The 19,765-nt window shown below is 43.5% G+C and overlaps 1 protein-coding gene across 1 annotated transcript in view; it reads right to left on the reverse strand.

Annotated features, from left to right (window-relative positions):
* The window catches only part of LOC115083337 (GDP-mannose 4,6 dehydratase), a 767,289-nt gene that overhangs the window by 174,368 nt on the left and 573,156 nt on the right, over positions 1 to 19,765 (reverse strand). The window contains exon 6 of the mRNA XM_029587139.1: positions 8,202 to 8,298. Within this exon, the coding sequence (XP_029442999.1) occupies positions 8,202 to 8,298 (97 nt within the window). The remainder of the gene's footprint in view (positions 1 to 8,201; positions 8,299 to 19,765) is intronic.

The following is a 19,765-nucleotide window of genomic DNA, read 5'->3' on the forward strand; positions in this document are numbered from 1 at the left end:
AATATTGAAATTCTATTTACATTAACCAATGATGTGAGAGAGGAATTAACTTGGGTCAAATTCAAGTCCAATTTTACCAGTACCCTCCAGAGGTCCGAGAGTGTCACATTGGAAGAGTCCACAGAACTAATCTGTGTATCACCAATGGTCACAACTAGGTTCCCACCTTGTGACCCAACTAAAGAATCTTTGAGGCAATTAGTGGGATCAGTCCCATCCGCTGCGACATGCACCACATTTGCACTCACGTTGGATGGTTCCCTCTCATCCAGTTGCCCATCTCTCGGATCCTCATTCGGTTGGGGGGGAGTTAAAGCGTTGCCTGGACTAAGCGAGGCTTCAGACGAGTCTCGCAAACTGTCCATTCTTGGCGGTCCCTGCCAACTCACATGTGCATCCATGGGTCCAGTTCTTGTAGTCGCTGTGGGTGAAGACGTGACATATCTTGCTTTCCTTTTGCGGCCCATTGATTTTAATAGTTCCGGTAGCCAGTCGAATCCCGGTCAAATCCCAGTCAAAGCTTAGGCAGCGCGCCGGCGTCTCTCAGGTTTTAAAGCCCGGGCTCCTGATGATGACGTATGGGCTCGGGCTCAGCAGCTGGTATTCGCTGATCTTTAATCACTCACTGCTAGCTGGAATTAGCAGGCGTTTCAGTTCCCAAGCCTCTAATCAGGGCGGCAAGATGTCCCTTCCACTCTCAGCCGGACCCCACTGGTCTACCGGCGTCTCTCGGGTTTTAAAGCCCGGGCTCCTGATGATGACGTATGGGCTCGGGCTCAGCAGCTGGTATTCGCTGATCTTTAATCACTCACTGCTAGCTGGAATTAGCAGGCGTTTCAGTTCCCAAGCCTCTAATCAGGGCGGCAAGATGTCCCTTCCACTCTCAGCCGGACCCCACTGGTCTACCGGCGTCTCTCGGGTTTTAAAGCCCGGGCTCCTGATGATGACGTATGGGCTCGGGCTCAGCAGCTGGTATTCGCTGATCTTTAATCACTCACTGCTAGCTGGAATTAGCAGGCGTTTCAGTTCCCAAGCCTCTAATCAGGGCGGCAAGATGTCCCTTCCACTCTCAGCCGGACCCCCCAAATAGGACATTTCTAACCAAAGAGAGGGCTGGCGGTGGGGGAAGTAACCTAGCCTCGGATTTTGCAGAAGTAGAGGGTGCCCTTTTGTTGATTTGAAATGTTGGAAAAAAGGGGGAGAGCAAGAAGGCAGGATCCCCATAAATATCAATATTATTTCTAGATTTCTCTGACGTTGGCAAGTTTGCCACACCCTTGGGAATACTGCTACCTGCATCTGCACCCCAAGTGGTAGATGTATGTATGTGTGTATATATACAGTATATATCACTATATATCTATAGCTATGTGTGTGTGTGTGTGTGGGAGGGAGGGAGGATACGCTGCCTCTTGAACTCCCTCCTTTTTCTTCCTCTTTTACCTCCTTCCCACCTTTCACTCTTATTCTAACCCCCATCCCCTCTCTTTCACTCCTTCCTTCTCACTTCCCTCTCTTCCTTCTCACCCCACCCCATCTCTTTTACCTCCTTCTCACCCCTTCCTTCTTTTCTAAGCTCCCTTTTACCTCCCATCTCATTCATCCCTTGTCTTCTTACTGACCTCCCCTCCCAACTTTCCCCCTTTCAACCCCTTCCTTCCCTTCACTCTTATTCTTCCCTCTCATTCATCTTCAACCTTCTCATCCACCCTTCCCTTCACTCAACTTTCACCTCCCTCTCTTCCTTTTCACCTCTCCCTTCCCTTCCCTTTATTCACCTTCCTCTCTTCACTCACCCCTCCCTTTTCTTATTACCCCATCCCCTCTTACCTCTCACCTCCATCCCTCCCTAATTCTCACTCTCCTCTCTAGTTTATCCCTTCCTTCTCACTCAATCACTCTCCTTTCCCTTCTCTTATTTCCTACTCACCATGATTTTCACTGGTGGGGCCTGGCCTCCCTGCCAGTATCTGCTTCTAGCGCTATGGTTCTGGTGTCACTAGCGGGGCCTGATCTCCCCATCAGCACCTGCTTGCATTGTTGTGTGTTTTTTCTTATTCTACTTGTGGGGCCAGGAACTCCAAGCCTCTCTTTCACCTTCTTCTAGTTCCACTGTTGGGGCTAGGAAACCACTCCAGCCTAGGTGCTGTTACTGCATCTCAAGAGGTTACACCCCCCGAAAAGAACAAAAAACTTCAGTGGGCTGGATCCAGCCATAAAACGAAAAGTATGGTGGATTGGAAAACTGAGCTCCATGGGCTGGATCCGACTCGAGGGCCATAGTTTGGGGGACTTCTGTATTAGGGGATACTAGATCTATCTATCACTGGCGATCTTTTCAAGATCCTGGCATTATTTTCTTCTCCTTATTCTTGTATGTACACATGTCCAGTAGATGTGCTTGAATTTTTCTGCAAATTTAGTTTTTGCAAAGATATTTCATACACAGATGCAGAATGGGGTTCAGGTGGGAAAAAAGGGTTCTCTGCAATCTGTTTGGTACCTCTAAGCCTTCATCCCTTCCATGAAGTCTATCACACTTTCCAATCACTAAAATCCCAATCCATCTTTCATTCTATCCTCTCACTTCCTCTCAATTATTATTCTCTCTCTGTTTCTGTTTCTTCCATTATCAGTTCAAGTCTCTTCTTCCAATCTTTCTTATCTATCTTCCTATATCTACCATCTCTTCCTATCTTCTTCCTCCACAATCCTTTTCCCATTTTTCCTTCTATCCTTCAGTGCTGCTCTCTCTTCATTAAGCCTTTCTTCATCTCCCTTTCTGCTCCTTGCCATCTCTTCTACATACTTCCTCATCTCTCCTCCCACTTTTTGACATCTCCTCCACCTTCTTCCCTTCCCTTTACCTTCTTTTCCCCATCTTCTCCATGATCCTTCATCTCCCTGCATGGACCTTATTGTCTGTTTTTCTCCAAGCTCATCTCCCCATGTTTCTCTCTCTCTCTTTTTCTTTCTTTCTATCATCCCCCTTTCTACCCCATATTCTTTTCTCCCCTAACTCAGGGGAAATTTTTTAAATTTAGTGAAAAGGGAGGAGTTTATGAAAATGAGGGGTGTTTTATGTTGCGTGTGATAGCATAATGCACGCTATAACGCCGGAAATAACTACACCTTTTTTCCTGGTGTTATGCTGTGCGATATGTACTTTCTACCTAGCTGCTATCAAGCTAGGGCAAAAGTACATTGTACAAATCTCATCTTTGTGTACCTTTCCTCACTCCAAATCACGTCAAATCTTCCCTGTGTACTGTGCTGTTCGTACATCTGACTGTACATGTAAAACAGCCCCCCAAACCCTATATCACCACCAAAACCTCACCTTGAATTACTAGTTGACCTTCCTACAGCGGCATAAATAGTTGACTAATATGAAAGCCTTATAAAGAGTCTCTCTCTCTCTCACCAGGAGCAGTTTGCATTGCAATATCTCAAAAATTTCCCTAACCATGCCCCCATTTTTTTTTTTGTCACGGGTGCTATTCATGAAAATTTATAGCAAAATGATGAATCTAAGTCTCATCGAATCACAGTGTAGGTTGATTTATTTTGAAAATGTGAATGCACTTTTCATATGGTATTTCTAGACCTACTCTCAGTTTGATTAAGAATATATTACAATATTGATCTGAAATATTCTCATATTTTCCACTTATGCAAAAGATGCACTGAATGACCTAACCTGTTTATGAAAATATTCACAGATAAAATGATGTATGTGTCTGACTATAAAACCTGGTGTGTGGAGGCAAGATGGCCGCCGTGGCGTGAACCAGCTTAAGACGCCGGAGAGAAACGCTGTCTAATTTCGGAATTTCCTACTTCTATTACTTCTAAATAATGCCGCACACTAAAAGAAAAGGGCGACTAAGAGGTGAGAGTGCTAACTCACCTATGGCCGACCCTCGACAGCCTACTATCCCCGGTTTTTTCGCTGGAGCTGCATCGATTGATCCGGAGAGCCAGGTCGCTGGAGGTATGACGCGGGAGCAAGCGCAGACCTCCCTGACCCTTGACACTACTCTAAGCCCTGGACCACCGCGGAAACCTGCTCCCCCTCAAATCATTGCAGTGCCTTGCCCAGCTTCGTCAGAATCCGGAGCGGCCATGATGATGGCCAGAAATGATGACTGCGAGACCCGGGAAGAGGAGACCTTAGGAGAGAGTGGAGGAGAACTACCTGCAGGTCTAGAGGACTCACTAAGGACTTCAACCCCCCGGGAACTGGAAGCAGCCATCATAACTTCTACACAAGGTACGGGGATAAGAGGGGGCGCCGATGAAGTACAGGGAATAAGCCAGCTGCGTATGATTTCAGAGGCTCCTTCTACTCTGCGACCTGATGTTATAACGTTGGAGGGAATTTGGAGTGTATTAAATGGAATAGAGACATCGATAAAAACTCTTGCTAAGACAACGGTGGAAATTCAGAATCAGGCTTTAATAAATAACAATTTAATATCTAATTATACTAATAAAACGGAAGGTTATACAAGAAAAATTAATTCTTTCAGAGAATTCAACATCCAGAAGACTAGAAACAGTTGAAAATGCCCTAAGGGCACATAACTTACGTATACTTAATTTCCCAGTAATTAAAGCAATAGCCCCACTGGAATTATTCAAACTTTACATGAAGGAAAATTTAAAAATTCCAGATTCAGCATTACCGGTTATAGTTAAAGCTTTCTATTTACAAAAAGCTTCTCAACCAGAACAACAAAGTCCTGACTTGAATATCACTGATATATTGGAAATGTCATCTGAACATCAAATAAGTCAGAGGAAACCTCTCCTAGTTTCATTCGCATTTTTATCAGAGCGGAATCACATTATGAGATTATTTTTCAGAAACCGACAAGTTCCCTTTTATGGATTCCCTATCTGGATATTTCCAGATGTGATTAAGTCTACCCAGACATGTAGGAAAGAGTTTCTTCTGATGCGGCCAGTAGCCCTTAGAATAGGGGCTAGATTTACTCTGAAATATCCCTGCAAGGCTTGCATCAGGTATCAGAATGTGAACTATATGTTTCTTGAACCTGATCAATTGAAGACATTCCTAGCTGGGAAAACCCCTATGGAAACTTCATCAGAAACGGTGTGAAAAGAAAAGAAAATGATGCAGATACCACGACGTACCAAGTATACTTGCGGACTAATTTTCCTATTTTTTCATTGCTCCTACCGCCTCCTAATTGCTAATTTGATTTTTCTTATAATTTAAATGTCGTTAATCATTATGCTGAAATATTGCTTAACTTGAATTATTATTGTTTTCCTATTGACATTGATTTTTCTGTAAGGAGTTTTTCCTGGTAAATAAGTTGTGAAAACTTGATAAATAAAGAATTAAAAAAAAACAAAAAAAAACCTGGTGTGTGCTATTGTCTTTACAAAATTATGAATTTTAAATATTTTAACATTCACACTAAATATTTTGCTGTGATTAAAAAAATATAATAATTTGGGTTATGTACACCAAATAGCAGCACTGTAAAAGTTCCTAGAATTTAGTGATAATGCTATTAATCATGCATTAAACAGATAATGAATTCATTAATTACAATAAAACTTCCAACAAAAAAAAGATTTTAAATATATTTGAAGTAGAAAATGAGGCCTACAAATTGCCTCAAGTGAAGAACTAGGGACAGAGTCAGAGTTTTTGCTGTTTGTTTTAGTACCTACATATTCTAATCCTCAGCTGTCTTTGTCACAAACAAATAGCTTATATCACTTGAAAGTTACAATACCAAATTTTCAAAGTGCTAAATAATGTATGTCAATGTTTCTTGAGATGTGCTTCCCCAAATGCTGCTTGGTTCAATACAGAATATTCTAGAACATAAAATTAAATCAGAGGGAACCCAAAAGTTTCAGCCAATTCTTCAAATGGAACAAAAGCTGAAAAAGATTGGAAATACATACAAAAAATACTCTTTCTAAGATGGCCACTTGGATAATATAGTGTGGTTGCTGTGTTAGTCCACTTGTATATGGAGAAATAAAGGCTAACAAATAAGCTGAGGGTGACCTCTTTGATTTGGACTAAATGAATACATTTGTGATAAGCTTTCAAGAGCTATGCCCCCTTGTTTGACTTTGCACTGACCTGATAAAGGGAGCAGATATGTTGAAAGCTAGCGACAAATGAATTGATTTTTAGTCCAACAAAAAGGTATCACCTACAACTTGTTTATTAACCTTTATTTCTACAAGATGGCCACTGAAAGTTCTGTGGTAACTGATTCACAGGTACTTTGCCTGCTAAAATAATTCACATGTCTGTGTACAGATACAAGAGACGGTGATCAACCAAACCTACATCCAAACTGTGTGATAAGAATGAACTCTCAGCCTATCGGAAAGCTCCCTTAGACCCACTCATTTTAAAGAATAGCTTAAACTTTGAAATTATGGAGAAAAATTGAGCATTGTAATTTTTAATCACTTAGGGGCGGATTTTCAGAGCCCTGCTCGCGTAAATCCGCCCAAAACCGGGCGGATTTACGCGAGCAGGGCCCTGCGCGCCGGTGAGCCTATTTTACATAGGCTCACCGGCGCGCGCAGAACCCCGGGACTCACGTAAGTCCCGGGGTTTTCGGAGTGGGCGTGTCGGGAGGCGTGTCGGGGGGCGGGGCCGGAGCGCGCGGCGTTGCGGGGGCGTGTCGGCAGCGGTTTGGGGGCGGGTACGGGGCGTGGCTACGGCCCGGGGGCGTGGCCGCGCCCTCCGTACCCGCCCCCAGGTCGCGGCCCGGCGCGCAGGAGGCCCGCTGGCGCGCGGGGATTTACGCCTCCCTCCGGGAGGCGTAAATCCCCCGACAAAGGTAGGATGGGGGTTTAGACAGGGCCGGGCGGGTGGGTTAGGTAGGGGAAGGGAGGGGAAGGTGAGGGGAGGGCAAAGGAAAGTTCCCTTCTAGGCCGCTCCGATTTCGGAGCGGCCTAGGAGGGAACGGGGGTAGGCTGCGCGGCTCGGCGCGCGCAGGCTATACGAAATCGATAGCCTTGCGCGCGCCGATCCAGGATTTTAGCCGATACGCGCGACTACGCGCGTATCTACTAAAATCCAGCGTACTTTTGTTTGCGCCTGGAGCGCAAACAAAAGTAGGCTGTTCGCGCTCGTCTGAAAATCTACCCCTTATTGTACATAAGGAAGTGCTAACCAAGGCAAAATTGCTTGATGACATAATCTAGCCTTTCAAAGATATCAAATGAGGCAGACCAAAAGTCTACATGGACTCATGTGGCTATCACGCTACTACTTTATTATGCAAGTATCCTATCCTAAGCACAAAATACATACTTAAAGAAGCTTAATCCTGAAGAGCAGTGGTATGATTGCATCAAGCCAGTAAGGAAACACTGGGGGTAATCTGCACAGAGCTGCGGTTAAAACCCTAAACTGCAGTGGTACAACAGCATGGAGGGAGCATGGATATAACCTAACGTCAATGAACATAGTGATGCTGGAATTGTATTTTTCTCTATATATTTACAACAGCCCTATTCACCTTGGTAGCTGTGGGGATCATTGCAAAGCTTAGTAATAAGTTAGAGAAGGGGGACTGGGTGCTGGCATTGTATGAATTAAAGTTGAAGAGAGCGAGGCCTGAACCGGCTTACCAGCTGAGGTAGACGAGGCCATTACTGAAATGATTTTAGGAATGCTTGGGGCAGATATGGAGGGCAGTGGTAGAAAATGGGTTGTGAGGTTGGTAAAACACATGTGGGAAAAGGGGGCTGGTGTTAGGTTGTACAGGGGAATTTGTATGCATATCTACCCAAAGTGGATGACTCAACTCTGCAGTAGATTGGATGGGTCATCTTGGTTTTCATCTGTTGTTATTTTCTATGTCAAAATATCAATGTAACTGAAAATATCTGTATATGACCCAGGTACATCATCCATTCTTAAATTGTTTCTGTGTCAACGAACCTTGCAATGGCCAAATTTATGTGCTAGCCACTGCCCGAGACACTAAAAATTTGCATAGGTTTCTTTTAAAAATTGTATCCTAAACTTCAACAGGCAAGCTGATAGGTAGCTTAACATTCAGCTTTTGAAAGCAATCAGTGGGAGATCAATTAGATGGCTTTCACACACAAAGTTGACCAAATGCAGAATTTATTGGCTGAATTACTGGATTATCCATCTGCAAAGTGTGGGAAGGGGCTCTTACCACTTCAGTCGGTCTGTAGTACTTGAGATCAACAGTCACATGGATCTTGCCAGTTTCCTTGCATCGGCCCACTTCATTTTCATTCTTCCCCTCCCACCTGTAAGGAAGATGAACACTTAATCAGCTCTTAATGACTTTAGTACTCTGATCTTAGGAACATTTGGCTGCCTGTATTTTTCTTTCAAAGCTTAAGGGAATGCTCTCTGCAGGAGAGTGCAAACTCATCAGATCCCAGGAACAAAGGCAAGGAAGAACCACAGCACAGCTCCAATGACTCTTGAATTCCCGCATGTTTGCATCTGGTGTGAGTTTGCAGACCCAGGAATGTCAAAACCATACGGACAGAGCATCAGAAACGCAATAAAACTGACACCTTCAGGTGCTTCACATGTTTCGGTGTCCTGAAGTCAATTAGTTGCTGGGGATTTGCTTTGGCCAACTTTTGTCGGAAGTCAAGGAAGCGTCTGGTGTTACTTTTAGTTGTGCTTTCTTCTAAGATGGGCAGCCTTAGCCCAACTATCCCTAACCTCCCCCCCTCATGTTACACTCAAGACTCAGAGCAAAGCGTACTGGAGAAAAAAATAATCACAGATTTCACTGACATAATAATGCAGGATTACATTAGTATAAGCTTTAGCAGTGATTCTGCATTAACATGCAAACAGTCAGTCCTTACACTAACCCCCTTTCCCGACCTCCTTAGCTGCTCAGGACTTGAGTCAGCTTTACTGTTCATTGCTGTTGAAAGCCTGTGTGACTGAGTAATTAAGCATTACTGCTATCACGCAGGCTGATGCAACACTGTGTGCTGGCTGCAGTGCACGACTTAACACACGACTGGACGTGCGTCCATAATCCCCGATGCTAAAAGGGGTCAGCGCATCCAAAACGCACATCCAATAGAGCGCATAGCTAATAGCGCTCAATCACATGTAAATTCACGCTGATGAGGCTATTAGCTATTTCCCCTCAATTAAAAAAACAAAAAAATGTGCACCCGATGCGATCATTTTTACCCTAAAAAATGAACGCCTGCCCCGAGCAGGCGTTAAGTTTTGAGGAGCGCCATAAGTTGATAGAAAAGCAGAAAATACTGCTTTTCTGTACTTCCTCTGACTTACTATTGTGCCGATATTAAGTTGGAGGAACAGAAAAAGAGGGCGAGCATTTAAAATCAATTAAAAAAAAAAAAGTGTGCTGGCAGTCAGGTTAGGGGTGCACAATTTCCCCTAGCGCCACCTTTTTACCGCAGCAGCCTATTTGCATACTGTATCGGGCGCACCGGACTGGTGAATCAGCGTGCGTTAGGAGAGCGGGCGCTCAATCATGAGTGCCCGTTTTCTATGCGATGATATTGCATTGGCCTGAATGTTTACAAATTTGCTAAAAGCATTTGCACCTTATTTAATGGTAAATGTATCAAGGAAAGGGAACAGCACCAGCTTTCCTTGTGCCTTCATTATAATAGGTAAAAAAGGTAGGGCATTATGGATTCCAGTGCAAAAGGAATCCATAATGCCAAAAAAAAAAAGGAATCCAAAAAGTATATGCACCATAAACACATTTATGTAAGTCAAATGCTACATGTCCTACTTTAGCCCCAATTCCCAAGGCCCTTTGCCAATACCATGGTCTTAACCTAACCATTCTCTACCAGCCATGTATCATAGTTCTATATATATATATATATATATATACACACCCTGGTTTGTTTCAACAGTTTCATGATCCTAGTTCTGTATTCCTCTGTTTTATGTAATTGCTCTATTTGAGGCACTGTTATTGTTATTATGTAAACCATTTTGATTTGTAACCTGTTACAAGAAATTCGGTATATAAAACTGTTAAATAAATAAATAAATAAATAAATAAAAGCACAGAAACTAGGAAGATTATTTATATTTCAACAAGGGGGGATGTATCGAGACTTTTTGTGCTTCTGAGAAGCCTGAGTAGCAGAAAACCAACGCTACCTGCAAAAAGGTGATGCGAAGGACCTCACAATTGTTCTAAAAATATTTAAAACACTATTTAAAAAGGGTACAGTGGCTGTTAATACATAGTAACTTAGTAATGATGGCAGAAAAGGACCAAATGGTCCATCCAGTCTGCCCAGCAAGTTTCTTATGGTAGTAACTGCCGCTCCGTGCTGGTTACCCCCACGTTACTGTTAAGGGCAGTAACTGCCATTCTGTGCTGGTTACCATGTTACTGTTAAGGGTAGTAACTGCCACTCTGTGCTGGTTACCCCCACGTTACTGTTAAGGGCAGTAACTGCCATTCTGTGCTGGTTACCCCCACGTTACTGTTAAGGGCAGTAACTGCCATTCTGTGCTGGTTACCATGTTCCTGTTAAGGGTAGTAACTGCCACTCTGTGCTGGTTACCCCCACGTTACTGTTAAGGGCAGTAACTGCCATTCTGTGCTGCTTAGCATGTTACTGTTAAGGGTAGTAACTGCCACTTCGTGCTGGTTACCCCCACGTTACTGTTAAGGGCAGTAACTGCCATTCTGTGCTGGTTACCCCCACGTTACTGTTAAGGGCAGTAACTGCCATTCTGTGCTGGTTACCATGTTACTGTTAAGGGTAGTAACTGCCACTCTGTGCTGGTTACCCCCACGTTACTGTTAAGGGCAGTAACTGCCATTCTGTGCTGCTTAGCATGTTACTGTTAAGGATAGTAACTGCCACTTCGTGCTGGTTACCCCCACGTTACTGTTAAGGGCAGTAACTGCCATTCTGTGCTGGTTACCCCACGTTACTGTTAAGGGCAGTAACTGCCATTCTGTGCTCGTTACCATGTTACTGTTAAGGCTAGTAACTGCCACTCCGTGCTGGTTACCCCCACGTTACTGTTAAGGGCAGTAACTGCCATTCTGTGCTGGTTACCATGTTACTGTTAAGGGTAGTAATGCCACTCCGTGCTGGTTACCCCCACGTTACTGTTAAGGGCAGTAACTGCCATTCTGTGCTGGTTACCCCCACGTTACTGTTAAGGGCAGTAACTGCCATTCTGTGCTGGTTACCATGTTACTGTTAAGGGTAGTAACTGCCACTCCGTGCTGGTTACCCCCCATGTTTCTTTTAAGGGTAGTAACTGCCACTCTGTGCAATTATCCCCAATCCTTATAATCCATAAAACATTACTGCTAAGCAACATTTTTTACTGGGTGATGAGCAGTGCTGGTGCAAGGGTCTGCAGCTGCCCTAGGCGGTGATGTCACCATGTCACAGGGTGTTCTCTCTTTCTCTCCCCTAACTGGAACAGCCAAACTCGCATACCGCCTGTGCCCGATGTCTCCTTACCTCCCGCTTGATAAACCTCCATTCGCAAGCTGCTACTGGGCTCATCCCTCCTTTGCACATTAGAAAAATGACTCCCTTGCATCTGCCTATGGCGCCCCACCCACTTCCAGTGCCCAGGGCGGTCGCCTAGTTCCACCTAATTCTTGTGCTGGGCCTGGTGATGAACCTTCTTGAAAACTAGACAGTGTTGCTTTACGTGCTTGCTTATGGGTCCTGGCCCTAGAAGCAGTCCTGTACTTTTTCCTCATACGTCTGCATATCAGTACCCCACATCGTAAAAGTCAGGGCCTGAGATGGTTCCCGCTGAATCCAATTCCCTCACCTCCCCCTGCCTTTGAAGCGCAGAGCAAGGTTGCAGTTGCATTAAATGCATCAAAGCTTATTAGTTATGGGTAGTAATCTCCATGACTTCTGCTAAGGGTAGTAACTGCAGCATGAGCCAGATAGCAGGCTTTTGTTTCCATCATCTAACCTTTAGGTATCCAGAGTGTTTATCCCATGCCCCTTTGAAATCTTTCACTGTTTTTGTCTTCACCACCTCCTCCGGAAGGGCTATTCCAGGCATCCACCACCCTCTCCGTGAAGAAATATTTCGTGACCCCTTGTTCTACTGATTCCTTTCCAACAGAAAGGTTCAAACGTTCGTGCATCATTAAAACCTTTCAGGTATCTGAAGGTCTGTATCATATCCCCCCTGTGCCTCCTCTCTTCCACAGTGTATATATGCAGATCCTTCAGCCTCTCCTCTTACATAACACATATGACTTTAGCTTCAGATATAAAATACCCTAAGCATAACTGAAACAAAAAAAATTTTTTTTTATTAAAGTCTAAACTACATAAATAATATTTATAGATTTTTCATGCACTACTCTTAATTCCAAAATTACTTTAGTCCTTGAGAAAAAATATAATTGCAAAGTTACCTAAAAAGTTATTGGTATAATGGAATAAGTTTTTTAAAGCCATGTAAGAAATGCACCTTTAACCACATTGCTAGAAATACAGGAACTAGTTACATCACTTTCACCAATATCTTTCCCTAAATAAAACTCTCTGAAAAATACGTTGGATTTTTTTTTTTTGGCCCAGCATCTTCCTCCTTGGGCTTACAGCTTCATTGGAACGAGGGCCAGGGATATGGCGCCAGGAGCCTTCAGCTACAAATACCTATTTCATATTCTCCACTTTCCTGTGAAGTCACAGTCCAGTCACTGCACGCCGGGGCTCCTTCCGGAACCCTGTCACCATGGGCTCTAAATCTAACCAAAGGGTGACGGAGACTCCTGCTCCCCCCCCCCTCCCCTATAGGCTATGAACGCTGCCTCCGCAGCATGCCCAGCCCTGGCCAACCTAGGAGCGGCAGATCTGAACCTGGAGCCAAACCCAGGCACGGTAGTGCCGGCGAGCTCTCTGCCAGACTGAGAACCAAAACAAAATTGAAGGTAGAAAAGTAGTTTAAAAAATACCAAATGGAAGGAACAACTGTGGAAAATTATGTACTTAGGCATGTGCAGGCTGATTCACTAAAATGCGCTGCTGGCAGGTCACACTGCTTGTTTTCATGTATTCTGTGTGGGGTTTTTTTGGTAACCCAACGCAAACAGCAGAGTGCACAGGTAATAAGTGTTATAAATAAATAAATAATATGTTACTGCGCTTTATTAGTGAAGAGGTCCCATTAGACACAATGAGAGCTGCGATAATAACACGTTATTGCATGGTATCGCAGTACACTGATAGTTCTTAAACAAAGTGAGCTGATTTGGCCATTTGGCTGTAAGTTTTTTTCTTTTTTTAAACATGAAAACATAGACTCTTTAAATGTATTTTAATGTTTTAAAACTTGAATTTACTGTATTCTAAATTATGATTCTATGTTATGTTAAATATTGTGATTGTTTTTCTGTTATCCGCACTAGACGATTTTACTGGAAGCAGTGGAATATAAGTTTTAAGTAAATAAATACATTCGAAATAAGGTTAAAATAACAAGACCAGCACTGAGACGTTCTCTGGGTTTAGGCAATTTTTCATAATGCTTTGGTAGACTTAATAGACTAAACAGATTAATAACAAAACAAAAAGACTTATAGCCAGCTTACTATTAAAAAAACCCAAAACAAAAACCAATAAAAAATTGTTCCCCTCTAGTTAGCAAGTGCCACTGAATAATGGAAAGCCTCGTTAATTTAGTGTGGGAAGATGCATTTCTCTGGCACTAAATTATTCATAATGCCAAAAAATTAACTTCATTTCAAGGGGTCTAGCTAAGGTTTTGCTTTACCCTTTACATGTACAGAAGTACTTTACGATCTGTGATAATGCTCACCTAATTTGCACCTCATTCATACTGGCCATTAATATGCACCATAAACACATTTATGTAAGTTGATGGCTGATGTTAACCCACTTTAGTACATCAGTCCCTTAGTATAAACTTGTCTTTTAGTGTTGCTGCATTCCTGCAGTATCGCCAATGCAGCTCCATAGATGGAAGTGCATTCCTGCAGTAATGTCGTGCAGCTCCATACATGGAAGTGCATTCCTGCAATAACATCAGTGCAGTTCCATATATGGAAATGAGTTCCTGCAGTAACATCAGAAGCTGTTTCCACTATCACACACATTAGAAAAAAAATGCAAAAAAAAAAATAAAATTACACCTTCCTATGAGAAATGATTGCAGTAACATTCTTAACAAAAATAAGCTAGCCAGTCCCCACTTAAATGCAGATATTGGAAAAGGATATTTTCAGACTAAGCAATGGAATGAATATGCATAAAAATATCTGTAACGTAAGGCACTGAGGGAATTAGTGTCAGGTCAGAAAGCAGCTACAGTAATTGCAATAGCGGGGATTCCCAGGCCCCTTTCAGACTCGTGCCAGCAGCAGATGACAGCATTGCATGTTCTGTCCAGAATCCCAGACCTTTGGCATCTCCTCCTCCTCGAGTTTCCACATGAATGCAGTTGGTATGTTTTAGGTGGAGGGGAGGGGGCGCTCTGGAGATTTGGGATTGCTAAAAGCTGCAGTAAATAGATAAGTCATTTGGCAGCTACACCAAATCTTTTAAGATCCCCTTGATACTGTTCTGAGTTGGGATTTTGGTTTGCTCTGATTATCAGCAAAGTTTCATACGAGCATGATGCTGACACATATAGAGGTACATTTTCAAAATGTTTGTGTGTGTTAAATGTAAAGTTATGCACGCAAGTAGCAACAACCTGATGTATGCACGTACTAACAGTGTAGCATGTACATGTGAAAGGAGAAAAAAAAACGCCTCGTTCAGATTGTCAGGACAGGCGTCCTGGTTTTACCCCACTGCATGCAGGGACTTGTAGTCTTGCCTTTCTTAGGGAATGTAATAGAGAAACCAGAAATGCAAGAGGGGTAAAGCAAGGACTGGATCAACTGACCATGAGAATCTGGAGTCAATTGGCAACCTTATTTCTGGGGTGGGGTTTAGAAGTTTGTGCTCAGCGGTAAACGTGCAGATATTACTGAACTTGTGTGCACACTTTTACACCTGCTAATTAAGCTGCGGGAGTGAAACACCATTTATCTTTTATTTGCAATATTTGGGCCTGGGCTAAGTGATGGGGAGAGGAGGTCAGGGTGAGGCGCTGGAAGGTCTGGGTGAACTGAGATTCCAAGTACAAGCATTTTCATAAGAGGAGTAAGTGCATTCTATATAAAATACCTGCCTTCACGTGTAATTCAGGGTTATTTTGTGCACATGCTATAACTATTCCGCATGTAACATTATGCATCTAACCTTTATAAAATGGGTAGAGAATCTGCATTTTCCCGCATTGCACATGTGCATGCACACTGAAAGGCATGCGTGCACCTTTGTAGCAGAGATATGCAGAGTTTTATAAGTGCTCCCACCACACAGTTTATAAAATACTGCTGTAATTTTAGACATGCCGACTTATGCAAACTATCGAACATTACCCTCCCTAAGCACTAAGAGAGCCAAACCTTTCCCTTTTTCTCATCCATTTCCAGCAGCAGCAGCTCAGGGGTAGATTCTGTCCTGAGGGTTGGAGCATTCAGCGGCATTGTTTTCAAGGTATGTTGGCCATTCTGGCGCTTTTACTTAACTTGACATATACATGTAGTCCAATGTTTTGTTTACTGGCATTTATTTATGCACATATACTTCCTTGTAATGGGTAAAAGGAGTCATTTTTAGTGCCAATCGTTTGTTTTAATTAAAAAGGTTTTCCAAGTTTTATGTACAAAAATTATTTTGTATTCTGTTTCTTTCCTTTTTCTATTTTTGTTCCCTCACTTTTGTATATTTTTCCTTTTCATTCTCTCCTTCTCTTATTCTGCTCTCTCATTAGACTGTTGCTGCCCACTCCCAAAGGTGCCTTTTACGTTCATCTACCTCTATCTCCCACTCTATCCTTTTCTCTAGATTCAACACTTACTCCCAGCTTCCCCGCTAGTCTCTTACCCCTCACTCCTCTCTCTCATGCTTTCACTTTCCTTCTCTCCCCCTTTCCTCCCCCCCAACTCTCCTTTTCCCCTCTCATCCCCTCCCTGCTGGTCTCACATTTCCTTCTCTCTTCCCATCCCTTCTCTCACAATTTCCATCCCCCATCCTTCCTTCCATCTCTCAGTGGACTGACCGACCTCTTCACTGGCCCCTTCTCCCTTCCCAACTATTGCTGTCCCTCCTCTCCTCATCCTGCGCCACCACAGTTGCTACGGCTGCCCCTTGGCTTCGCCCATCTCAAGCCTTGTGGTGCTGACAATAACTCCTCTCAAAGGACAGTTACCGCTGGCACCATGTGGCTTACAGACACACTGAGCCAGACTGTGGGGGCAGCTGCACTCAGGGGCCATATAAATGGCAACAAACCCTTTTTCTTTTTTTGTTTCATCATATTTTTATTGTGTGCATGGTCTACCATGCTAATAGTGACAAGTACAATATATGCTTGCTTGATGTAATTTTAAATTCAATAAATGGATGGAGGAGTGTGGAGGAGTAGCCTAGTGATTAGAGCAGTGTGCTAAGAACCAGGAGACCAGGGTTCAAGTCCTGCTGGTGCTCCTTGTGACGTTGGGCAAGTCCCTTTATCCACTGCCTCAGGTACAAACTTAGGAGGTCATTTATCAAAATGCGCTAAGGTGTTTTCGCATGCAAAAAGCCCCATTAATGCATGCAAAAATGCCTTTAACGCATGCAATAGCACCATATTGTATGGTGTGATGCAAATCTGAAAAAGAGGAGGAGTTAGGGGCAGGAATGGGCTGGGTTTACCAGTATGCAAAGTCCTATCGCACAGACTTAATGCTGATTTTAGCTACACCTTTTTCAGTAGTGTTAAGCTGTGTGATAGCTTGTGTTATGGGGCAATAAGGCCATGGGGGGGGGGGGGGGGGAAGAGAGAGAGAGAGAGTGAGCACCTAGCCATAATGCCCTCTCCCTAGATAGGTATTTATATCCCTATGGGAGGCCCACCTAGTAACTCGAGGTGAGGTTTAGGTAGTAGTGTAGGGGGTTAGGGGCCACTTTGACATTTAACGTGAGACGTACAAACAGAACAGTGGTCTCTTGAGAAGATTTGATGACCTTCAGAGAGAGGAAACTCACCCAAAGATGAGATTGGTGCAATGTTCACTCCACCTAGCTTGATCCATCTGTTCATACGTCTCATTCATCTGTTCATCCATCTGTTCATCCATCTGTTCGTACTCCATCATTTTTAAAGATGGCGCCGGCCATCCAGTGCTCCCTCCATGTGACAGGGGCCGGCCAATGGCACGATACCCTGTCACATGGTAAGGGCAAAGGGCCATCGGCGCCATTTTGATTAGTGGCAGTCGACAGCCCGGGAGCGGGAGATCGCTTCCGGGACCCCCACTGGACCACCAGGTACCTGTAAAAAGTTTTTTGGGGGTCGGGAGGGTGGGAGAAGCTAAGGGATTAGTTTTAAAGGGTCGAGGTGGGTTTAGGGGTTATTTTTGTGTGCCCTTTTTCCCGCCCTCCCCCAAAACGATAAGAGAACCCCCCACGACAATTTCGTGGGGTTTTCCTATCGTTTTGGGGGAGCCCCCGATTTCTGATGATTTAAAAAAATCGTACGATATTTTCAATCGTCAGAAGCCCGATTCATATCCCTACTCTGTACCTTCTCCATCACAACTATCTCTTTTTTGAGATGCGGCGACAGAATTGTACACAGTATTCAAGGTGTGGTCTCACCATGGAGCAATACAGAGGCATTATGACATTTTCCGTTTTATTCACCATTCCCTTCCTAATAATTCCTAACATTCTGTTTGCTTTTTTGACTGCCATAGCACACTGAGCCGATGATTTCAAAGTATTATACACTATGATACCTAGATCTTTTTCCTGGGTGATAGCTCCTAATATGGAACCTAATATTATAGCATGGGTTATTTTTCTCTATATGTATTACATTGCACTTATTCACATTAAAATTTCATCTGCCATTTGGACGCCCAATTTTACATTCTTACAAGGTCCTTCTGCAATTTATCACAATCTGCTTGTGATTTAACTACTCTGAATAATTTTGTATCTGCAAATTTGATTACTTCACTCGTATTCCTTTCCACATCATAGAAACATAGAAACATAGAAATGACGGCAGAAGAAGACCAAATGGCCCATCTAGTCTGCCCAGCAAGCTTCACACATATTTTCTCTCATACTTATCTGTTTCTCTTAGCTCTCTTATTCATTTATCTGTTTCTCTTAGCTCTCTTATTCATTTATAAATATATTGAAAAGTATGGATCCCAGTACAGATCCCTGAGGCACTCCACTGCCCACCCCCCATCCACTAAGAAAATTGTCCATTTAATCCTACTCTGTTTCATCATTTGCTCCTAGAAATTAAGGGAGGAGTCCTTTATATGATAATACAATGCAAAGCAGCAGCCTTGTAAGTTTAACCGCCATCTCACACAAAGGCCTGGCCTCCCCAAATGTCACTTTATCAGTGAATTTCTTAACCTTAGCTTTAAAATTCCTGTTCTCCTTTTACCTTCTTTTTGTCCATGAATGGATCTGTAGTTCCTAATGCTGCATGATGTCTACGGAATAATCTGCTGCAGTTGGTGATGAGGTGAGATCTCTATTCAGAATGACAAATGTCAATGGATTTACCAGTACAGAAGGTGGATGCAAAGCTGGCGGTGGCAGTGTTAGAGGATGCTGAAGTGCCCCCTTCTGTGCCGTCTGTAGGCAACAAATTCATGGCCTCACAGAGAGGAGAATGGAGGAAATGAGCAGTGTGAACTCTTTACATGGACATTCACTTTTCTGCCCAAGAGAAGTATAAGCACCTGCTCACCCATCCTCCTGAGCTCTACCGTGCGGCACACGCAAGCAAGAACAATCAAACAACCCCCACCCAGTCACCGCAAATGTGCGCTTATTCTTCCTACGGTTTAGACTTCTTCAGCAAGGCCATCAGTTCAATGTTTTGCAAATTAATACTAAAGCTGTATTTCTGGATTTTCCCATGCTGCCAAAATCATGACAGAAATTGGCCAGACAGCAAGTCCTGTGTGAGCAAATTCCAGAGTGAAAATCCACTCCCTCAGCTTTCTAATCTAGGAGTCTTGGCCGAATTCCCCTACCCAGCTGATTAGCTTTCCATCGTTTCATCAAGGAAGGCTATCCAAACCCTGGCTTATTCCCACCTGAATAAAACTGAAACAGGCTCTTTCTTGGAGTTCTGCTGATCGCGAGTGGTATGGTGCGCCAGCACACCAGCTCACAATGCCATTCAAATCTCGAGCCAGTAATTTGGCCGATGCATATTCACTGATGTATTGAGGGTCTCTGGCACCCGGGGGCCAATGCATTTCTGCTGCATCCCTCGTGGCCCTCTCCCCACCAACCCTTCTTGTGGTAATGCTTAAGGTTACAGAAAGTCATACTAACTCAAGCCCCCAAAAAGAAATTAACTAACAGACTATTATGAACAGCCTATGGGGTGAAAACTTCTCTGCGCTCACAGTGATGGAGCTGGTGATGAGAAAAATGGATCACTTGCACTACTAAGGTGAAGGCTAACTTCACCCTAGAAGTTCCTGGTTGGTCACCCTATAGGGGTCTATATATACAAAAAAAAAAATGCCCACCCTTCAGCTAGTTAATGAAACATGGACAATCCTACTCAGGTACCCGTGTCCCCAGAGATCGGGAGGGAGGATTGAAATTTGAAAAGAAAAGACTGGAGAAAAGGTAATGA

Source organism: Rhinatrema bivittatum, chromosome 2, assembly GCF_901001135.1.
Source record: "Rhinatrema bivittatum chromosome 2, aRhiBiv1.1, whole genome shotgun sequence".
Lineage (NCBI taxonomy): Eukaryota > Metazoa > Chordata > Amphibia > Gymnophiona > Rhinatrematidae > Rhinatrema > Rhinatrema bivittatum.